This window comes from Furipterus horrens, unplaced genomic scaffold (assembly GCF_987537825.1).
Source record: "Furipterus horrens unplaced genomic scaffold, mFurHor1.1.pri manual_scaffold_11, whole genome shotgun sequence".
Lineage (NCBI taxonomy): Eukaryota > Metazoa > Chordata > Mammalia > Chiroptera > Furipteridae > Furipterus > Furipterus horrens.
In genome coordinates, this window is record NW_028327181.1 from 101,101,688 (window position 1) to 101,123,464 (window position 21,777).

At 57.7% G+C, this 21,777-nt stretch overlaps 1 protein-coding gene across 1 annotated transcript; it reads right to left on the reverse strand.

The window, feature by feature from the left end:
* Positions 1-782: 782 nt before the first annotated feature.
* Positions 783-21,680, reverse strand: WDR45B (WD repeat domain 45B). The gene is made up of 10 exons (XM_090290695.1): positions 21,506-21,680; positions 13,266-13,340; positions 8,993-9,094; positions 6,771-6,858; positions 5,708-5,802; positions 3,716-3,906; positions 3,103-3,188; positions 2,162-2,263; positions 1,647-1,768; positions 783-1,294 (listed from the first exon to the last, which is right to left on the reverse strand). The coding sequence occupies exons 1-10, from the start codon at positions 21,570-21,572 to the stop codon at positions 1,188-1,190; spliced, it is 1,035 nt and encodes a 344-aa protein (XP_090146821.1). The 5' UTR covers positions 21,573-21,680; the 3' UTR covers positions 783-1,187.
* Positions 21,681-21,777: the final 97 nt, after the last annotated feature.

Below are 21,777 nucleotides of genomic sequence, written 5' to 3' on the forward strand. Positions count from 1 at the left end.
TATTTAAAAGAAACATTAAAAATAAGTGTGCAAAATTAAATTCATGATTAAATACACATGAAAGCAACATGCATACTTTACACTGAAACCCACATACAAAGTTAGTTGATTACATGACAGTAAAGGAACCAGAGAAACTGAGAACTTGCCGCAGCAGATTTTAAATGTTTGCAACCTGAAATCAAAACCGTGAATTAGGTTTTTTTTTAAAAGGGACTTTACGAAAATCAGATACGGACCTCGAGTAGTGCTTACAACACGGAGCCCAGAACCGACTTCAGTGACAAAAGGTACAAGAACGCTAGTGTGCAGCCCTCACCAGCGCCGGGGGGACAGGAGGGGGAACGAGCCGCGTCCCACTCGGCTCTGCTGGGACGCCGAACGTTTGCTTCCTAGTCTTTAACTCAAGTGACTGGTTTTCAAAGTCGCTACGAGTCTGCTCCCTGCACACACAGGGAGGCTGAGTGTCACAGGCAACTTCCCCCAGGACCCAGGCGAGGCCCGCGTGCCCGACTTGCGAGGTGGGCCTGGCGCCTCGCTGCCAACAGTTCCAGCAGGAGACGGGACACCGGCACACACGGGTCCCCAGCAGGCCGGGAGGACCGTGACGCAGGGCTCACGTGGGAACGGCCCCCCTGGGTCCTCTAACACTGCTGTGTTTTCGCTTCACGGTCAGATGGGAGAGAGAACATTCCTTTCTCCTTTTCTAAGGCAAGCTGCTGGTATTGTTATTCTATTTAAGTCTGGGTAAAATGTGAGAACTAACCTTTGTACATCTGTTCATTTCCCCATTATACACTCAGTGAAAATAATGGAATCTGTTGCCCCAAACAAATTGCTACATGTCCGTCCTTTCCTCCACCCAGGCCCCAAGTCTGTAGGGAGCCCCGACGTGGGTGCGCGGACGCAGTGGGCTGTTACCGCGGGGCTGCAGGCACCACGCCAGGGCTGGGCTTTGGCCGCTCAGAGCCACCTGAGCGCCCAGGGGGCCTCGACGGTTCCCCCTCTAACACTGGAAATGCGAAGCCTTGCCGAGGAAACAGCCGCAGTGGCTTCAAGACCAAGGTCCCCAGGCAGTCTCTGCAGCCCAGCACCCACGAGGCCTGAGGGAGCCGGCACCAGCCCAAGGAGGTTGGGTGCACTGCGGGGGCGCTCGGCCGTGGGTGTCAACTGCTCTGCAGGTGAAGTCACAGCTTGTCGTCGGTCATTTCTAGAAACTGTGCGTAGACATCCCGGACGCACTCCCCCTTGGGGTTGAACAGGAACTTGTAGTAGCTGCCGTCGGCGCAAATGGCTGCAACGGAAAGAGGCCATTTCACTTACGGGTTTCTTTCGGCAAAGTGCTCAGCGGAGCTGCAGGCGGCTGTGTGTGAGGGTGGGGACGGCCAGGGGCTTCCCCTCCTCACCCAGCACACACTTGGCCAAGAGTCTGATGCCCTGGGGGTGACGACAGAAAAAAAGGCAGCTAACGACCCCCAGGGTTTCCTGGGGAACCACGGAGGGTGGCGGCTGGTAGCCCCACGTGACCCCGAGCGGGAGGCACGGTACCCACAGGAGACAGGAAGGGCCCGCCCGCGGGGCTGGGTTAGCACGGACGCCACTAGGACCGGGGCAGCTTGTCATTCGCGTCTGGAAGGGCCACTTACCAATGACAGCATTTGGCTCTGTTCCAAAGGCACAGATGCACGGAGAGCCCGAGGGGACCTGAAACTTGGAAAAACTCCACTTGGAACTGAAGTATTTTGGAAGGAAACTGGCTGATGCCAAACTGTGAGGACAAGGAGGAGAGAAGTCACGTTCGTGTCACAGAGTTAAAGCTCTCGTAACAGGTGTGGCCTTAACAATTCAACTTGTTTATTTTTCATATGAAAAAACTAAGTCCTCACAAATAACTGCAATAAGCCGCCAGCACCCGAAGGCGCACCGGCTTCCGCGGCGCAGTCACTGATCACCTTTCCGAACACAGCAACCCCAGCCGCAGCCGCGGGGGCTCAGGACCGAGCCTGGACCCTCAGCGGACATTTCCTGAGGCGGGGACGAAGGGGAGTCGCGATGCCACAGTTTTGGTATCACACGGTCTGCTCTGGTTTTCAAAGGCTCAAACCACGAGGAAGACCCCGCGCTGAAGCAACAGCGAGGCCCCTCACGCTGGGACGCCCACCTGGACTGTTTGTTCCGCTTCGGATCTTCCGCAGCGAAGACGTGCACGGTGCCGTGGTCGCTGGACACGCAGAGGAGGGACGCGTCCTGATTGAAGTTGATGCTGCAGGGAGGGCGGACACGCTCAGGCTCTGTGGGCACGCGGGGCAGCCCAGCCCCAACCACGGCAGCAAGCCCAGCGAGCTGCCGCCTGCCACCATGGCCCTCCCGGGTCCAGGACAGCAGCTTAAGGGCCACCCTCCTGTAACGATCCCACAGCGCTCCCTCCCCCGGAACCCGGGCTCACAGCAGGCCCCTCCCTGGGTCCACAGACAAGGCTGGATTCTGGGGACAGGGGAGGGCTTCCTGCAGACCGACTGCGGCCTCCGGGGTCCTGAGGCTGCTGCCTCCACGCGCCACTGAGGTGAGAAAAGCCCCACCTGACCCCCTGCAGGCGCACCAGCTGGGCTGGAGGGGCCTGAGCGCAGACGGACAGGAGAGCGTGCTGGACACCACGGGCCCCACAGGCACTCACTAAACTTATATACAAATTACGTTCTTAACTCTCAGACCCGACTGCTGCTCAACAGCAACAGAGCCACAGACACGGAGGGAAACCTGCCCACGGAGGGTCCAGCCACCGGGCCACACACCCCCGGGGGCGCAGAAAGCCGGCGGGACGGAAAGGGACGCGGTCAGGTACAGCCGGCCAGTGCTGCTAGATGCCGAGGCGGGGCGGCGGGCCCGGTAACTGTAGTGTCCTGCCTACTTCTGTGCACTTTCCCGTAGGAAGTGCTGAGACGGGCCATCATAAACGAGCTGAAATGCAGCCCCCAACAGGCCGCCTCCTGCCTCGGGGGAGTGGGCGGGGGTCTTGACTGTCCCTCCAAACCCTGCAGGGCCCACTCCTGGCACCAGCCCAAAGCAGCGGCCTTGCTGAGGGTGAGACGCCGGGCTCCTTACCAGTAAATATTAGCTGCTTGAGATCCTCTCCGAAGTTCCTGGATTAAATGCCCTGATGAAGTATCAAATATTCTTATAAGGGTCCCCTTTGAAAAACAGTGAAGTGTTTCATTATCAAAGAATCACACCTTTGGGTTAGTTTTTCAATGATTTACACTCACAAACCTGCTTGCTTACACCCCTTTCTCCCAAACGCACTCGTCAGCCAAAACCCAGACTCTCCCTCAGCTGTTCCCCGGAAAGGTCTGGTGGCTCTGTCTTCCGACAGCTCTGGGCAGGGGCCAGGAAGGGTGAGGGAGACTTGGGACCCTTGAGGACACCCAGCCAAGGGCCAGGAGAACACTGAGGCCGGCCAGCTGGCCTGCCCCCAAGCACCATCAGTGCCGCATCTGGAGCAGCGGCACCAGCACGGACCCCCTCACCCGTGAGCCAAAGCAGCGCAGCGCTTTTGCCACCAGAGGAGGCCCGCCCAGCTCTGTGACTTCTGGGCAGGCCTTGTCAACAGCAACTGGTTTCCTGCAGAGCCCTGTGCCCCTCCCCTCACCGGGGCCCTCCCCGCGCAGGGCGCCTGCGGGAGGCACACGACCTCCCCGAGGGCAGAGACCCCGCTCACTTTTTCGGAGGCAGTGGCAATCCTTGTTCCCTGAAGGTTGAGCGCAATGCAGCTCAGGACGCCCTCATGGGCGGGAATGTCCACGGGCGGCTTCTCGGTGCTGGCCAGGTCCACGAGCTGCACGCGGCCCGTGCGCGTGCCCGGGAAGGCCAGCAGGGAGTTGTTGCTGTTCGGGCACAGGACGCAGAGGCCTGGGCAGAGGCGGAGAAGGGCTGTCAAGGGCTCATGCCGCCCTCCGAGCCTCTGCTTTCCGCGGGCAGAGCCCTGTTCAAGCCCACGCTCAGCTCTCCAGCCCCAAGGAAGACAGCAGCGTTACCTGTGGGCTTCCCTCTGTGTCAGAATCCCCCCAAAAGGGTATCAGAGGGCCAAGCAGGGCGACCTCCCACGAGACCACCTCACAACTGAAACATTTTCTGAGCGACGCCTTTATCAGGCCCTGAGAACGCAACACGCTACAATCTGAGAACCGCTCCAACCACAGCAGCAGAAGCAAGCAAAGCACTCAAGAGCCAACCCCATGGCAGACCAGGAGGCCCTGCGGCACATGGGGAAACCGAGGGCCCGGCTGCCGCAGCCACACCGCATGGCGGACCGGAGTCTGCTCCCCCGCCTTCACAGCCACAGCCCACGGCTCAGCAGGCATTTGCAATAGACAAGCTGATGCTAAAAGTTATAAGCAAAGGTGAAGATGTTAGAATAGCCAAAAAAGTTTTGTAAAGTAAGAACAAGATTGGAGGACTTAATTGCAAGAAACATTTTAAAGCTCTAGAAATCAGGGCAGCTTGGCATTGGGATAAGAACAGAAACATCACTGGAAGAGAATCCAGAATCCAGAAAGACCTTATACTTAATTTGATTCTTTAAACAGAACACACAGAGAATTCTTACGAGTCATAAGGTAACAACTTTAAATCAGGCAAAAGATGTGAAGCTACTTCAGAGAAGATGCACAAATGGCAGGGACGCACACGCGCTGTGCAGGGGACACTCCAGCCGCCCCCACAGCAGCGTCTCAGGTAGGAGACAGACAGCAAGTGCAGGGCCCGCAGCTCCCACAAACCGTGACCCAGAGTCACTGCTCAGGAGAAGCAAAGCACCGGTCCACACGGAGATGCGTGTGTCAAATGCACGGCAGCTGCTAATCTCACAGCCGAACAGCTGACTGCCGCTCAGCGATAAAAAGGCGCAGAACACCAGTGTGCGTGGAGGGGCCTGCAAGGCATTCAGCTCAGAGGACACCCACCACAGCTCAAGAGGCCGCACCTGAAGGCCATGGGGGGAGGGGACTTGCCACTGAAGGAAACTCTTTTGGGTGATGGGGGCCATTCTGTTCTGTCTTAATAGGGGTAGTTACACAGCTTTTTTTAAAAAAAGATATTACTCGTGAATTTTTTTAGAGAGAAGGGAAGGGAAGGAGAAAGGGGGGGAGAGAAACACCAATGTATGGTTGCCTCTCACATGCCCCCAACCAGGGACCTGGCCCACAACCTGGGCACGTGCCCTGACTGGGAATCAAACCCACAGCCTTACAGTTCACAGGCCGGCGCTCAATCCACTGAGCCACACCAGCCAGGGCAAGTTACACAACTTTTAACAATTACTAAAGTGTATCAAATGATATATTCAAGATGAGTAAATTATATCAGTAAAGCTAGGAGGAAAAACAAAAATTCTGAAAGGAAATTAAGCTGATGCCCTGAGTGACGAAGTCTGCCATGAGCACTCCCCGCCCCCTGCCCCGCGGAAACGGGGAAAGAAATGCGCAGGCCCAGGGCCCAGCTGAGCCCCAGAAGCTTCATGAGGGCCCCAGGCCTGCGAGGCTGCTGAGGTCTGAGAGCCTCTGCCCAGAGGTGGCCTTTGGGGACAGGGGCAGCCTCCGTGGGGGTGCGGGAGGAGAGAGTGGGGCTCCCGGACCCCGAGGACCCCGCTGCCCCCCCCCCCCGAGGCCCTCAGAGGACCTGCCTGGGCCGCCGCGTCCCCCAAAGCTCCCACCTTTCGGGTTGTAGCAGGTTTCGAAGACGTGCAGCTGGTGGGGGTTGTGTGTGAAGGTGAACACCTTAATCATCGAGTCCAAAACCACCACAATTCTGGGGAGAAAGAACAGTCAGCACCCCATGCCCTAAGAGCACCCTCAAATGTTCTGTGGTGTCTGCCTTGCCATTCTGACCCTTACACAAGGGCTGTTCCTGCTGGAACCGGGGCCCCTGCAGGAGAGGCACCCGCCCAGGTGTGGTCAGCGCCGAGGAGCAAGCGCCTTCACCCGGGCGGGGGCCGGACGACACCTGGGCTGAGAGTTACAGAGGCCGCGTCACCCGACAGGGCCCCAGCAGTGAGAGCCAGGGAGAACACGGGACAGGAACCACGCTTCTCTGCGCTTTCAGATGTGTCTGGACGGTCCAGAAGCGCCGGCGGTGGGAGGCCCTGGACTGGCTGCAGTACCTGCATTATCAGGGCCCCGCGTCCTGGCGTCACCGGTAGTAAGAACCTGAGAACGCAGGCAGGACACTCACCTTGTCCAGGGTCTCTGTCCTCCACCGCTGAGCACCGTGTGTAAATCACACCAAATTAAACCCAAACTAAGAAGGCTCTGTTCTATCTTGCTACCTAGTAAGAAACACTTCAACATTCTCCTAAACACTCCGAAGGCAAAGCCTGAGAAGGAAACCTGCTCTCGTGACACCTTCTCCCTAAGGAGTCTCCAAACGTCCCTTCGCCTTCCAACTGAAGACATCCCTGAGGCGGCTTTGGCGAAAGTGCGGCTCCCGGCTCGGGCCCTCGGCCTGCACCTGCCGACGGTGACCTCTCCTCTGAGACTGAGGGCCACCGAGGGCGGGTGTGCCTCGCCCAGGCCCACGGACCCTCGCTGCTCCGTCAGCCTCGGAAGCCAGTCAAGCTCACCGCCCTCCTTGCAGCGATATAAATAAAACAACCCTGCGCCCTCCGATCATAAAGCACAGCCATCACATCTAACACAGCATTTCCCCGAACACTGTCTTCCCGCGACATACAAGCGCCTCAGTCACCTTTGGAGAAAGGAACCCGGGCACCCCCCTACCTGTCTCGCCGCAACTTGACTGCCTTGACTTCCGTGGAAAATTCTATCTCGATGACAGTCTTCTTCTTCAGGTCGTCCCAGATCATCACTGCGACACCAGAAAGACCCGTGAGCACAGGGGAGACCGCCCTGCACAGCCGTTCTGAGCAGCAGGGACACAGCCCCCTCCCACTCAGGACTCTGCGCCCCCGCCAGCCTGCCAGTGTTCTCACATGCTCCCTGCACACCCACACGCCCGTGCACACCCACACGCGCCCACGCACGCCCACTCTCTCCCCTTCGCGGGCCCCACATGCCCAGGGCAGGAAGCTGCTGGCCTGTCACTGGCCAGAGGCAACGGGCCCCAGAAGCCCGGGCCAGCCCACTGTGAAGACAGACGCCTCAGGCCCGGCAGGGACCTGTCCCCCCCACCTGGTGTCCTCGCTCTCCAGGAGGACAGGGCCGACCGTCAGGGCTGGGGAAATGCGGGGGGTGGGTGCGTGGGGGTGACCTGACCTCTCCTTGCAAAGCTGCCTGAGGAGGGTGTGAGGTGGGGAAGCACCTCCTCAGTAGCCAGGACAGGGCAAGGGCCTCAGGGGGAAGGAGGGCAGGTTCCCCCCAAAGGTCCTGATCCCACTGCCATCACGAGTCCTGAGGCCAAATCCAGGCCTAAGTTTGGCCAGGATGGACTGAGTGACTTAACGTTCAAACCAAGAGAACTTAACGCTAGGCTGCGGAAACTACCGAGCTTACTATTAAATACTATCAAGTCCGTTTACTATTGAAGAGGGTGACTAAGATGTATAACCGTTACTTAAAAGTGAAGCAGAGAACTTTGTCTTCCTGCTCCTTTAAGAGGCCATTTATGCTCCCTAAGTCCCTTCACTTAACGAATCTCTTAAGTGGGCCCCCCTAAAGGGCAGAGCACGCGCTCATTATTAAGGGGAACAGCTGCCCTATTGAAGAGAGTAACTTCCAACACCCAGTGCTCGCGTGCTTCCGGGCAAAGGACACTCTCCTCTTGTAAGTGACTCAAAAGGAAACGTGCCTTGGCTCTGCCACCCAACACCAAGAAGTCTGGGACTCGGAATAAAGGCAGACCGGCTGCATCCAGCACACAGGACCCCCAGGTGGGTGAGGCGAGGGCTGAATCTGTCTTGGAAACGTCTGGACACACGACAGAGCCCGAGGCAGCAGTGCAACGCCCGGAGGCAGCGTGGATCCTGTGGAAACCCTCAGGGCCTGGGGGCCGCCTCATCGCTGGGCTGACCTTGGGAAATGCCCTGAGCACAGCCCCTGACCGCAGACAGCACAGGGCTGTGGCGGGACACTGGCCTGCTGCTCCCTTCCTTGATCTATTTTTAGTTTTAAAAGATTTGTTTTTTTATCTTTAGGGACAGAGGGAAAGGGAGGGAGGGGGAGAGACACACTGATCAGTTGCCTCTGGTGCGCCACCCCCCAGGGAGCTGGCCCACCACCCAGGCCTGAGCTCTGACCGGGAATCGGACTTTGGAAGAGGCTGACCCACGCCCTGGCTGGTGCGGCTCAGTGGACTGAGCGCCGGCCTGCAAACCAAAGGGGCCCCTGTTTGATTCCCAGTCAGGGCGCAGGCCTGGGCTGCGGGCCGGGTCCCCGGTTGGGGGCACTCGAGAGACAACCGCACACATGGATGTTTCTCTCCCTCTCTTTCTCCTTCCCTTCCCCTCTCTCTAAATATAAATAAATAAAACCTTTTAAAAAAGTGGCAGTGGCCGACCCCCTCCACAGCAACGTCTTTAACCACAGACACACCCCAGACTAATGCCCTTACACAGCCGCGCTGGCTTTCTGTTCTCAGTGGTGAACAAACTAACGTTCCTGCCAGCCAGCGGCTCTCTGCAGGAAAAATAACCTCCCTGCGCCTGCTCTAAAGGAGCTCAGGACACGCACGGTCCCAGCCCACAGAGGGAGACCCAGACAACACGGGCCCCGGGGGGGGCGCCCCCACCCCGCCCCCCTGCCAGCGTTCTGTGGGCAGCAGAGGCTCTGGGCCCGCGGGAACAAGTGGCCCGCGTCACCGCTCTCCTGGGCGCACCGGGGACCAGCTGCCGTCTCCCGATGCTTTCTTCCCAGGGGCTGCTCTGTCACCCGCCACAGAACTACGGGGAAGAGCGAACGTGGCCACAGGCACAAAGACTGGTTCTAAAAAGTCCAAGACACGACTTACACATGAGGCATGACCACCAAATACGTGGGGACTGTACCTTTGTTGGGAGGGTATTTCGGCTTCTTCCCACCACCAACCAAAGCCAAATAGTTGCAGCGGAATAACATTTCAACATGGCCAACTCCTCCTTCTAGAAATTCTGAAACGGTATTAAAAAGAAGTCAGTATGCACACCTTACAATTTTAAAAAAGAGTAGTAAAAGGCGAAACCCAACAACTGGCGTTTGACGTTTAATCAGCAACGTGCAACACGTACCCACCCCGGCGGGGAATCGGTCGGCCTTGTGCTTCTGACGCCTCTCACCCCTGCCCCCATCGGCCACGCCCTGTACAAGCGCGGAACACACAGCACCCTAAGAAGCCAACCACAAAACACAAAATACCTCAGCTCATATTTTAAGGAGTCGCAAAATCTGCCAGCCGAGGAAGCAAGCTAAACACTTGAATGCAAAGACTGAGTTGTTTCTTAAAAACCCTTTAGACATGTCTTCCACAGAAGTCTGGAATGCTCAAAAATGCCCATGAGTTCCACGAAGAGGAAGATCAGTGCCAGCAGCTTCTCAGACGTCCTCCGGGGCAGAAGAAAGGGGGCATGAGCTCCGGCAAGGAGCGGGGCGCTTGTCACAGAGCGGGGTGGCCCCGCCCTGTCCTCCCAGCCTCGCTCTCGGGGCCGGGGCAGCTGTGAGCTCCTGGGGCAGGCAGGGCCCAGCCGGGGCACGCGAGGAGCCGAGCCTCTACAAGGCAGACGTCAGCCCAAGACCCAGCGTGTGGCTGCGCAGCCGCAGCCACGCCAGGTGATTCCAAACGTCATCAGGTTGCTCCATGAAAAATTTAGAACTCAAGACCTGGTGGAAACCCTAGTACTAAATGCTCAATATTATCCCTCATGAAAAGTTTTCCTTTCAAACAGCTGAGCGGCCTTCTGACACGAGCTACCTCAAAGCCGAGTGAGCGCGATGGCCCCACTCTCCGCCAGGCGCCCCCACAGTGCAGGAGAGCGCCGCCAGCAGGGGGGCCCGTCACGCTGGGTCCCACTGGCCCAACAAGAAGACTCACTGCCAGGGAAACATTCGGTCTTGGTTACCTTACACCCTGACTAATAGACTGTAACAGACCAGAGCTAATAACACATCTAATAACCGTCTAGTAAACAAGAGCGGACCGTCCCGTCCGCCGCCACCCAATCAAGAGGGAAAAGGTGCTCTTCAACAAACACCGCAGGAAACCGGATGTCCACCTGCGAAGAATGGAGTCGGACCCTTAACTTACACCATGTGTTAGAAGTAACTCAAAATGGGCTAAAGCTCTAAGTGTAAAATAAGGTACAAACTGTAAAGCTCCTAGAGAAAGCACAGGCAAACCTTCATGTCTCTGGATGTGGCAATGGTTTCTTGAAAACGACATGAAAAGCTCAAGCAACAAAAGCAGAAATAAACAGACAAATGGGGTGACATTAAACTAAAAAGCTTTGCGCCTTAAAGGACATAATCAACAGAGTGACAAGGCAACCCAGGGCACAGGAGACAGCATCTGCAAACCATGCCCGGGCAAGGGCTAACGTCCAGAACACCAAAAGGGCTCCTACAACCCAATTTAAAAGTGGGCCAAGGACCTGAAGAGACGCGCCCCCAAAGATGATGTATGTCCAACACATAAGAAAAGACGCTCAGCATCACTGAACGTCAGAGAAGCGCACATCAAACCCCAGTGAGACACCTACCACTCACACCCAGCAGGGCGGCCACGTTCACAGCAGGAAATAACAAGTGGGGGCCAGGACGCGGAGAAACGGGAGCCCCGAGGCGCTGGGGCACAGCTGCCGTGAGAACCGCATGGGGAGCCCTTAGACATTAAAACAGGCCCCCGCTGGGGGGGGGGGCACAGCTGCCTGGCACGCCCTCCCATTCAGTTCCCAGTTGGGGCACGTATAGGAGGCAACCAACTGATGTTTTTCTCTCTCTCACACTTCCTCTCTCTAAAATGGATAAACATATGTTTCTAAAACATTTTTGAAATTAAAAACAGGACCCTGGTTGGGTAGCTCAGTCAGTTAGTGTGTCATCTTGATACACCAAGGTTGGAGGTTCGATCCCTGGTCAGCACACAAAAAGAAACCACCACTGAATGCATGAATAAGTGGAGCAACAAATCAATGTTCCTTTCTCTCTCTTTAAATAATCAATTAAAAAGTTAAAAACAGGACCACCACATAATCCAGCAATCCACTTCTTAGCAGTCAATTTTCAAAAGGATTGAGAGGTCTCAAAAAGGTATTTCCACACCCGTTTACAGCAGCATTAGTCACACAGCCACGAGGGAGAAGCAACCCCCGCGTCTCCAGAGGGTGAACAAAGCGGGGCCCGTCCACGTGTGGGGTCGCGTGCAGCTTTGAGAAGAAAGCAAGTTCTGGCGCGTGGCTCAGCGCCGGTGAGCCCGGGGGACGTCATGCCCGGTGAAAGCAGCCAGTCCCGAAGGACAAACGCTGTCTGCTGCTCCACACGCTCAGCCAAGCTGCTCCCTAACTCAGAACCCCCCACCAATCAGCCTGTGCCCCCTCCATCTCCCGTGCTCCCCACTCTCTAGTCCCTTCACCCCGACATGCTGGGGTGACCACATGGAGCAGGAAGCCCCTGCGACTTTCTGTGAAATCAGACGTAACGAGGATTAGGGGCTGTGGGTAACCCCCAATACACTGAGGGGTGCTGCAGGTCGTTGGACTGGGTCCTGTCAGGACTGTGCACAAACTGGTCACCTTTTTTCCAGATACTGAGTGTGGCTCAGCAAGGACCCTGCCCACCTGGGTCGCCAGTGGATCCCCAGCCCCTCATGGAGCCCCCAAGGCCAGGAAGCTCTGGACCACACCCTGAGGGCTCACATGACGTCCCCAGGGCCGCCGGCGGCACACGCATGAGCGCCAGTCCCGCGAAGGGGAAGGAGGGCAGCCCGAGGGGCACCGTGAGCCTCTGCCTGCCAGTCTGCAAGCTCGACGAGCGCGAGGCAGGCAAGTCCTCGTCACCTCCATCGCCGGCAGAGCTGTTTCCAGGTGAGGGCGGGGCTTTCACGCGTCCTCTTTACAGCTCAGTACTTCCTGAGATTAGCATTTCATCCCGGGTGCCATTCTCGAACACCCCCATTTGTTCCGGAGCTGACTGGCGAGCCTCCTTTCTCACGTACATTCACGCGCGTGGTGGGCCTGAACCCCCAGCATCGCGACGGGAATGCCAGGCAGGCTGCACCACGCAGGCCCAGGCGGTCCTCCCCGCGGCCCCGGCCGCCCCGACAGCTGAGGGGACGCGCGCCAGGCGTGCGCACGACAGAACGACAACGGCGCGCCTCACTGTGCAGGCGGGGCCTGACCTCTGTCCTCAGACGGTCAAACAGAACACGGCAACAGCTGTCCAGTACGAACGGGTCAACATCGTACCGAACTTTCTGTCAGATCGGCAAGCGACATTTTTGGTGTCCTGAGGAACTTTAGTAACTCGCTCCTGTGCCACGAGATGGAAACGGCTGGAAGCCACTCTATGGGGTCTTCCTTGTCAAACGGAAGGGGCTGTTCAGTGGGGCACCAGGACGCAGCAACTTCCTCTTACTGATGAGAAATTTCCAGCACCAGAAGATATAACCTGTACACTCGATAAAAACCAAAATTACAACTGCAGGAAGAAAAAGGATGTTTCTCATTTTCTACGATTTAGCTGAGATTTGTTCATCCATTAGCAATGCTTGCTTCTCCCGACAGGACCAGGAAACACTAAAAGCTTAAGAAAAATATATAGCAGAAAAAAACCCAACTATTGGCAAATTTAACGTTTTTTTCCTGTCAGATGGGAAAGCGACCACCATTATTTTATTTTACCAATAGATTTCCTGATTCCAGCTTGTATTCCATGGAAACACTTCTATTGCTACAAATATTATTATAAAGTGTTGGTCACTCACTGAGAGGCAAGAGTCCCATCTGCTGTAATTCAACACATTATGTGAATTCCCTACAGTTTTACAGGAACCAGAAGAGTGAAAATGGCCTAGACCTCCAGACACACGGACGACGGAGACCTCAGAGCTGACAGCTCCCCAGAGACTCAGCCAAGGGCGGCTGAGTCAGCACCACATCCTGGCCCCGCGCAGAGTCAGGTGTCCCCGAAGAAGCTCAATGAAAGGGCACAGCTCCATCCAAGCTGACAAACCACCATGAACCCTATTTCCTTCTTAAAACCAGCCGTCCCCCCGCCTCCATTTGCAAAAGAAAATTCAGACTCTGAGAGTTGGAAAAGGAGAGAAACCATAAGATGCCGGTAACTTCTTACCTTGTTTCTCTTTTTCTTTTAGCGGATCAGTGTTATAGACTCGGAATCCATTTTCCATCCCACACGCAAAGCATCCTAGAGTGGGAGAGACACATGAATCAGTGGGAGAGACACATGAACCGGGTCGCTGGGGTCTCAGCTCAGGACCCCTGGGGTGGCCAAGCTAGGGGTCCAGAGACAGTGGCCTCTCCTGAGAACCCCTGCAGATGCCAGGGCACGCACACGGTCTGCATGGGCCACAGCCACTGTCCTGAGAGCAGCGGCTGCACGACAGGCACAGCCCAGCAGGACAGTTTTGGTTTCTTGTTGAAATGTGAAGGAACCTCTAGAGTCCCTCACGCCAACCTCCGGCGGCAGGGCCCTGCTGTGGGGCTCCCGTGGGTGAGGCTCCATGCGACACACTTCCCTCCAGAAAGAGGAGCTCCTGTCAGCCTCCACGGGCCGTGTGCGCTTCTCCCGGCACCTGCCTCTAACCCCCGCCGCCGGCCTTCGAGTTCCGAGTACACGCTAGCACCGTGTCGGGGCTGAGTCGCAGAGGGGCAGAGACACGCGGAGGCGCACGTCTCCTGCAGGACCATCCCAGCAGGCGTGGACAGGCCCGGCTCATGGGGAGAGGAGGGCTGCCACGGCGCAGCCTTCTGGAGTGCAGACGTGAGGTCTCCCGTGACCTCACGCCCACCTGTAAGTGATCCCAACTCCCTGAACCCCTGCCACGGTCACCGTCTCCAAGTCACACACCAGGCAGTTAATGGTCCAGTTAAAAGCACTGTTTGGAACTCAAGAAAGCACCCCAGTTTCAAGATGGTCCTGTGACTTGTACTCCATTTGCTGGAAGTGGGACCCAAGACCACATTCATCTCTGTAGAGCCACTACGTCCAGTGGCTGGTTCACAGGAAGCTCGTGGTTGGGAGAAGAAACTAAGCCCCTGACCCGTCTCACAAGGCCATGCAGAGCCTCACAGGGACGCCCGCGCCCAGGCCCAAGGCCTCCCACACACGGCTACTGGCTTCAGGCTTCGGGACTACACTGCTCTCTCCTGGCTGCCCCCTTCCAGAGGAGGAAAGCGTGCTTCCATTTTCTGGTCCCGTCGTCGGCAGCCGTCCGTCTCAAGAGACGATGGCGTAGCTTCCTGAGAGTCTATCTGCACCGCCGAGAATGGCTGTGCAGTCCGATTCGGGAGTGACAATCCCTGCCGCACTTGGTACAGGTGAAGGCAGATGGCCGTTGTTGCTGCTGTTGACGCTGCTTCCGCCTCGATCTTTTCTGGGCCGCCTCCTCGTTGCGCGCAGCCTCCGCGCGCGTGACGTACCTTGCCTGACCGCGAGCCTCCAGGCTAGGCGGTCGTCTGCTTGAACTTCCCATGTGTTGAGATTGATGGAGCATTGTGTCATGTCCTTTTTGCAGATGTCTTTGAACCGCAGTTTTGGGCGCCCTGTCATCCTCTTGCCTTCTGCTAGCTCGCCGTAGAGGAGGTCTTTGGGAATACGGCCTGCATCCATTCTTTTGACATGGCCGAGCCACCTGAGGCGTCTCTCACTAAGAACTGCATGCAAACTGCTCATGTTGGCTCGCTTCAGCACCTCGGTGTTGGGGACCTTATCCTGTCAGGCGACATGCAGGACGCGTCGCAGGCACCTCATGTGGAAGCTGTTGAGTTTCCTTTCGTGCCTTGCGTAGGTGGTCCACGTCTCGCTGCCATAGAGGAGAGTGCTGAGTACGCAGGCTTGGTAGATGCGCAGTCTGGTTTTCTCAGTGAGGCTGGAATTGTTCCACGCTCGCCGGTTCAGTCTGGCCATAACTGTGGCTGCCCTGGCGATTCTCCGGTTGACCTCCAAGTCGACTGACAGAGAGCTCGAGATGGTGGACCCGAGGTAAGTGAAGTCGTTGACAACCTCCAGGGTGTATCCGTCGATGGTGATGCATGGGGGAGTCCCCGTGCCTTGAGCCATAACGTTCGTCTTCGTCAGGCTGATGGCTAGTCCGAACTCCTTGCATGCATGGGAAAGGCAAGTGACTAGCTGCTGGAGTCCCTCTTCGGAGTGTGATGTCAAGGCTGCGTCGTCGGCGAAGAGCATCTCACGGATGAGCACCTCTTTGACTTTGGTCTTGGCTCGTAGACGGGCCAGGTTGTAGAGCTTGCCATCGGATCTGGTGTGAATGAAGACACCCTCGCTGCAGTCCTTAAAGGCGTATTGGAGGAGCATGGAGAAGAAGATTCCGAACAGCGTAGGCGCGAGGACGCAGCCCTGCTTTACTCCGCTGCTGACTGGGAAGGCCTCAGAGATTGCGCCGTTGTAGGACACCGTGCTGTGCATGTTGTCGTGAAAGGACATGACCACAGCAAGCAGATGTGGTGGACAGCCAATCTTCCGTAGCAAGCTGAAGAGTCCGCTTCGACTGACCAGATCAAACGCCTTCGTGAGGTCGATAAAGGCGAGGTAGAGTGGTTTATGCTGCTCGTGACACTTCTCCTGCAGCTGGCGTAGGGAGAAGATCATGTCCACTGTTGATCGGCCAGCTCTGAAGCCACACTGGGACTCTGGGTAGACGCGGGAAGCAAGGGTCTGCAGGCGGGCAAGAGCGACCCGGGCGAATACTTTGCCGACGACGCTGAGGAGAGAGATGCCCCGGTAGTTGTTGCAGTCGCTGCGGTCTCCTTTGTTCTTGTACATGGTGATAATGTTGGCATCTCTCATATCCTGGGGGATGTAACCCTCCTTCCAGCAGAGACAGAGTAGATGGTGGAGCGGCTGTAGCAGGACTGGTTTCCCGCTCTTTAGGATTTCTGGAGGGATTCCGTCGCTTCCTGGTGCTTTCCCGCAAGCGAGGCGGTCGATGGCTTTGCCGAGCTCTGCCGCAGTAGGTGGGGTGTCTAGCTCCTCCATGACTGGTAGGTCTGGGATGGCGTTAAGAGCAGTGTCTGTTACGGTGTTCCTCGTTGCGTACAACTCGAGGTAGTGCTCGGTCCACCGCCGCATTTGCTGTTCCTGGTCAGTGATGACCTCACCTGTCTTGGACTTAAGGGGGGCGATCTTGGAGGGGATTGGGCCTGTTGCCTTCTTGATACCCTCATACATTCCTCGTGCGTTGCCTATATCGGCGGCTTCCTGGATGCTTCTGCACAGGTTTAGCCAATAGGTGTTGGCACAGTGGCGGGCGGTCTTCTGGACTTTGCTCCTGGCAGCCCGTAGAGCTTGAAGTGTACTGGGAGTGGGCGTGGCCTTGTAAGCCAGTAGGGCCTTCCTCTTAGCCTCGATCACGGGTTCCATTTCTTCCCAGTGAGCCTCGTACCAGTCAGCGTTCTTCCGCTCTTTCTTCCCGTAAGCAATAATGGCGGAGTTGTATATGGCGTCGCGGAGACGTGGCCAATTGGATTCGATAATGTCATCTGCCGCCACTCCCTCACCGAGTGCATCTTCCATCCTGTTGATGAATTGCTGGGTCTTAACTGGGTTGCTGGCACAACTGGTGTTGATGCGTGGGCGACCCTTCATCTTGGAGTGGTGCAACCTCTTCGGCGTTATGCGCACCTTGCTTACCACGAGGGCATGGTCCGTGTCGCAGTCTGCACTGTGGTAGCTGCGGGTGAGGAGGGTGCTGCCAATATCCGTTCTTCTGGTGATGACGAGGTCAAGCTGGTGCCAATGGCGGGAGCGGGGGTGCCTCCATGACACCTGGTGGATCTCTTTGCACTTGAAGAATGTGTTTGTCACGCACAGGCCGTGGTGACACGAAAGCTCAAGCAGTCGCTGACCATTCTCATTGATCTTTCCTCTCCCAAAGTTTCCGAGGCAGGTGGGCCAGGCCATGTGGTCGGCTCCTACTCTTGCGTTGAAGTCTCCAAGGAGATAAAGAGCGTTACTTCTGGGGATCTTGGATAACGCTTCGTCCAGTGCATGGTAGAACTGTTCTTTCTCTTCGGTGGTGGAGCAGAGGGTTGGGGCATACGCGCTAAGAATGCTGACTGGGCCGAAAGTTGTTGACAATCGGAGGGTAAGTAATCTCTCTGTGCCTCCTGTGGGTGGCTCTATGGAGTTAACAAGCGTGTTCTTCACAGCGAACCCAACACCGTGCTGTCTTGGTTGGTCCGGAGACTTCCCTTGCCAGTAGAAGGTGTAGTTGGTTTCTCTGATAGTTCCGTTGTCGGCCAACCGGGTCTCCTGTAGAGCCGCAATGTCGATGTTTAGTCGTGCCAGTTCCCTGTCGATGACGGCGGTTTTCCTGGCACTATTGATCCACGGAAGGTCGGCAGTAAGTCCGGGACACATGGTCCTGATGTTCCAGCTAGCGAGGCGAAGAGCTGGAGGCTTCTTTCTTGTTGTTTGCTTGGAATTGCCTGGTGCGAGTGTTTTGTGGCCCACTTTTCAAGAGACACCTCTCTGATCCCCACGCACCCAGTGGGGCAGGCGAGCCATGGGGAGACGGCACCTAATTGGCTGGGGGCTGCCCAGCTTGAGGCGGGTGGTAGCTGTCCAGTGAGGTGCGATGACCTCTCCCACCGTCAGAGGAGACCCCTGGCGCTCGTTTCCTTCGCCAATCGGATGAGCTTATAACCGGTATCTGTCTCCTCCCGTGTTGAGTTGACATCTTGCGATGACGCTGGAGTGTCCTCTCCAGTGAAGCTACAAAGCCTGGGCAGGGTGATATGGAGGGCCAGCTGTTGCCCATGCAGCAGACCCCCCCCTCTCTTCGCAGCTGAAGGATCCAAGGGGAAAGACAGAGTCAATAGAGCTTGGCTTCAGGTGCGCCGCAGGAGTTGCCGGTGTTGACTACAACGTCAAACCGCCTTAGGGACTCCGGCTCCGGATTTTCTGTCGGGGTTTACTCCCTTTTCTGGTCCCAGTTGCTTATAAAACCGCAGAGCGTGAGCTTCAAGGGCTGCGACGGCTGCCCCAGCAGCCGAGACCACGCCGTGCGACCACCACTATGGTGCTGCGATGCACCCGCGCAGGCCGGTGCATCGCAGGGGCCACACTGTCTACAGTCTCCCCACTTACTCTGAGCTGTGACTCCCACTCTGTGTTCCCGAGTCGCGTAATCTGGGCCGAGATAATCAGAGCTTTGCTTCTCGGACAATGGAAATACAGGAGTCAAGCCTCTTCTCAGTTCACTCAACTATGACAGCTTCCCTGAGTTGTAGGCCTGTATCTACCTTATGTCTTCACCAGAACACACACATTTCTTACAAGGCTTGTATAAAAACATACAAATAATTGCTATAAATCCACAAGAAAAAGGCAGACAACCCAAAACAAAAATGAGTCAAGGATTTGGACATTTCACAAAAGAGAATATCCAACTAGTCAATAAACATGAAGAATCAGGGAAATGCTAAAACAATCTCAGATACATCGCAATAAGGTCTACTACACACTTGCCAAACTGAGGGCAAACACCCAGCGTGAAGTGGGGGTGGAGACACGAAACTCTTAGCCTGCGGGGGTGGGGGGGTGGCAACCGCAGCCACTGGGGGCCCTGGGGACTCTGGCTCCCGCAGCGGTCGCTTCCACACCGAGGTATCTAAGCCTCGCAAAAGGACAACACCTGTCCACCAAAAGACAGTATGAGGATGCTCAGTGGCACTGTGATACTCACAGGAGGCAGAAACTGGAACCTGCTCCGATGCCCACCAACCTCAGATTGAACAAACTGCGATACAGTCACACAAGGAAACACTATACGCCTACACAGACGATCTACAACTACACTCAACAATACAGGGAAACAGTCTCACAAATACGGTGCCGAGTAAGAAAGCCAGCAGCAGACATCAAGTGCTCTTAGAGGCGAGAGTGCGCAACGCCACTGGAAGTGACAGTGACCGGAAGGAGCACAGGTAGGCAGTGTGTTCGGTTTCTCAACCTGAGCACTGTCCTGGGTGAATTCAGGCTGGAAAACGTGCCCCTGCGGGACGCTGAGGACACACGCACGTCTCTGTAGGGACAGGAGACTCCGGCACAAAGGGAAACGGAAAAGTGCTGCCAGCCCCAAAAGGCTAGGAAACACTTTCTATGGAGCCTCAGGATCATCCTTGCTGTCTTTTTTTTTTTAATTATTAATCAATTTTACTTAATTATATGAAACATGGCATTAACCTTCACATCCTTGCTGTGTTAACACATTTTCCAGAAAAACACTGAGCCCAACGGGTGGTGCCACTGCACACCCCTGGGCTGCTGGCGGCGCTGGAAGCCGAGGGGGGTGTGGGAACCACAGCGGCGCGGGCACAGCGCCTCCCCAACGCGGGACGGCTGCGGAGAAGGGGGAGTTGTCCCAGAAGTCGGCGTGGGGCCCGGGGCCTGGTGTGGGCAGGACAGGCCGGCCGAGGAGGCGAGCGGTCAGCCCCGCACGCTCCCCGCGGAGCAGGAAGGACGCCGCCCCGCGCGCGCGCCTACGGCGCCTCTGTCGTGGAGACCGCGGGGAAAAGCGCCTTCGGGAAAGGACAAGTCAAAAGCTCAAACAACGTGAAACTATGAGCAAATGCCCTTCTAAAAATTATTTCTAAGCCAAAAATTGCAATGAGAGGGTTAGAAACACAGAGTAAAAATTTAAAAAGAAAAATTAAACATCAGTGTAAGTAAAAACAAAATCATCTGGCAAAAAAATTACTTTGCAGGCACTTGACCTAAGAGTGAGCAGAAGCGGAGGTATGAAGACGAGTTGTTTTTCAAAAGCGCTGTGAGCGCTACTCACGACTTCTCAGAACGAAACGAGCCGGCTCTACAAGACCATTCCACTGAGACAATCAGAATATGTGTATTTAAAAGTCAAAGCTGTGTTTTTAAAATAACCTTTAATAAGATGTTGTAAGAACACAAACGTCCCTGGTTTCTGAGGCGATTGGCGTCTCCTGAGCCGCAGCCGTTGCACCGGACGAGGCGGAGGGCAGGCCGGCGAATGGCTTTCTTGCCTCAGGGGCTGCAGGTCGCCAAGCTTTCTGCGTTTGAGTTTTTTAAATTTTTTTCTTCTATTGACTCCAGAGAGCAGAGACGGAGGAAAAGAGGGAGAGGAGCGCCCTTCGGCCGCCTGTTCCGGCCCCGGCGGGGACCCAGCCCGCAACCCGGCTGGTGCCGCGACCGGGAATCGAACCCGCGACCTTCGGTTTGCCAGACGGACGTCCCCCGCCGCGGCCCCCGCCGGGCTTGCGTGTTTTCATAGCAATTTCTCCCTCCCCGCCCCCGCCTTCCCCGCGGAGCCGCTCTGCCCCGTGTTCCCGTCCCGACTTCTCCGCTGCCGTCGGAACTCATTCAAGGGCCCGCCGGCCGCCCTCCGCTCATGGAGACGCCGAGTGTTCGGCCACAGGGCTGCCCAGCGGCCACCGCCGGGCCCCCACTCGTGCGCGGCGCCGGCGGCCGGACGCAGACCCCGAGCTCGCCCAGCGCCGGCGCCCACGGCCGCCCCGCCCCGCCCCCGCCGCGGCGGCCCCCGCAGACCGGCCGCCCCGGGCACCGCCGGCCTCGCAGGGGCAGCTCCAGTCGCCCCGGGGCTGCAGCAGCCGCCGAAACGCGGGGGGCACACGCTTCCCCTCCCGGGCCCTCAGCAGCCCAGTTCCGCAGGAGAAACCCCGGGAGGAGGGGCCCTTCGGGGGCACTTGGTGACTAAAAACGACAGGGACGCCCAGCTGGGCCCGCGAGGCCCTCGGCGACGCGCGGGAGGAGGGCCCGGCGCTGGGGCGCGCGGGTCGCCGGTTCGATCCCCGACCCGGGCACGTCCGGGAGGCGGCCCCGCCACTGCCCGCCCGCGGCCTCTGCCGCCGGCGCGGCTCCAGGAAACTCGCACGGAAGTTCCGAAGCGAGCGAGCGCGCGGCTGGTGCGGGGAAGCGCTGCGGCACAACTGCCGCCATTCGCCGGAGGCCCTGGCGGGCGCGGGGCCGACGACCCCTGAAGAGCCCCGCAGACGCGCAGCGGGAAGACTCCGATCCCGGCCAAATCCGGGTGGGCGCCCGCGGGCCCGGAGGGGGGCCCGGCCTGGCTCGCGCCGGCCGCCCTGGGCGGGGACACTGGGCAGAGCGCGGCCGGGCGGGGGCAGCCGGACCAGCAGCGGCCGCCGCCCCGAGGGTCGCGGGAGGCCCGGAGGGAGGGACCGCCCCGGCCCCGGCCCGCGCCCCGGCTCGGAGAGGGAGCGGCGGCGGGAGGGCGGGGAGCCAGGCCGGGCAGAGCCCAGGAGGCCCGCCGCGCCGGGGGCTCCGGGGGCTCCGGGGGCTCCGGGGGCTCCGGGGGCGGGGCCGGGCGCGCTCACCGTGGTCTTGGTTGAAGCCGGCGTAGAGCAGCCCGTTGCCGTGCGGGTTACACGGCAGGAGGTTCATGGCGCCGCCGCGGAGGGTCTCCGCTCGTCAGCGCCTCATCCCGCTCCGGCAGGCTGGGCGCGGGTCCCGTCAGGCCGCCTCCAAGGCCGCCGCGGCCGGAAGCGAGCGGGCGACGCACTGCGTGCGTGCGTGCGTGCGCGCGCACACCCAGGGAGCTGCCGAGCGCCGAAGACTTCCACCGTGGCGGACCCGAGCGGGGAGGGGC

Bases quoted from the DNA above. Each gene is read 5' to 3' on its own strand.
- WDR45B (XM_090290695.1), bottom strand. From the start codon at position 21,572: ATGAACCTCCTGCCGTGTAACCCGCACGGCAACGGGCTGCTCTACGCC. The intron at 9,095-13,265 runs GTAAGAAGTTAC...ATACCGTTTCAG, and splicing joins AAAAGAAAAAGAGAAACAAG to AATTTCTAGAAGGAGGAGTT. The intron at 3,907-5,707 runs GTGGGAGCTTTG...GCCTCTGCCCAG, and splicing joins AACCTGCTACAACCCGAAAG to GCCTCTGCGTCCTGTGCCCG.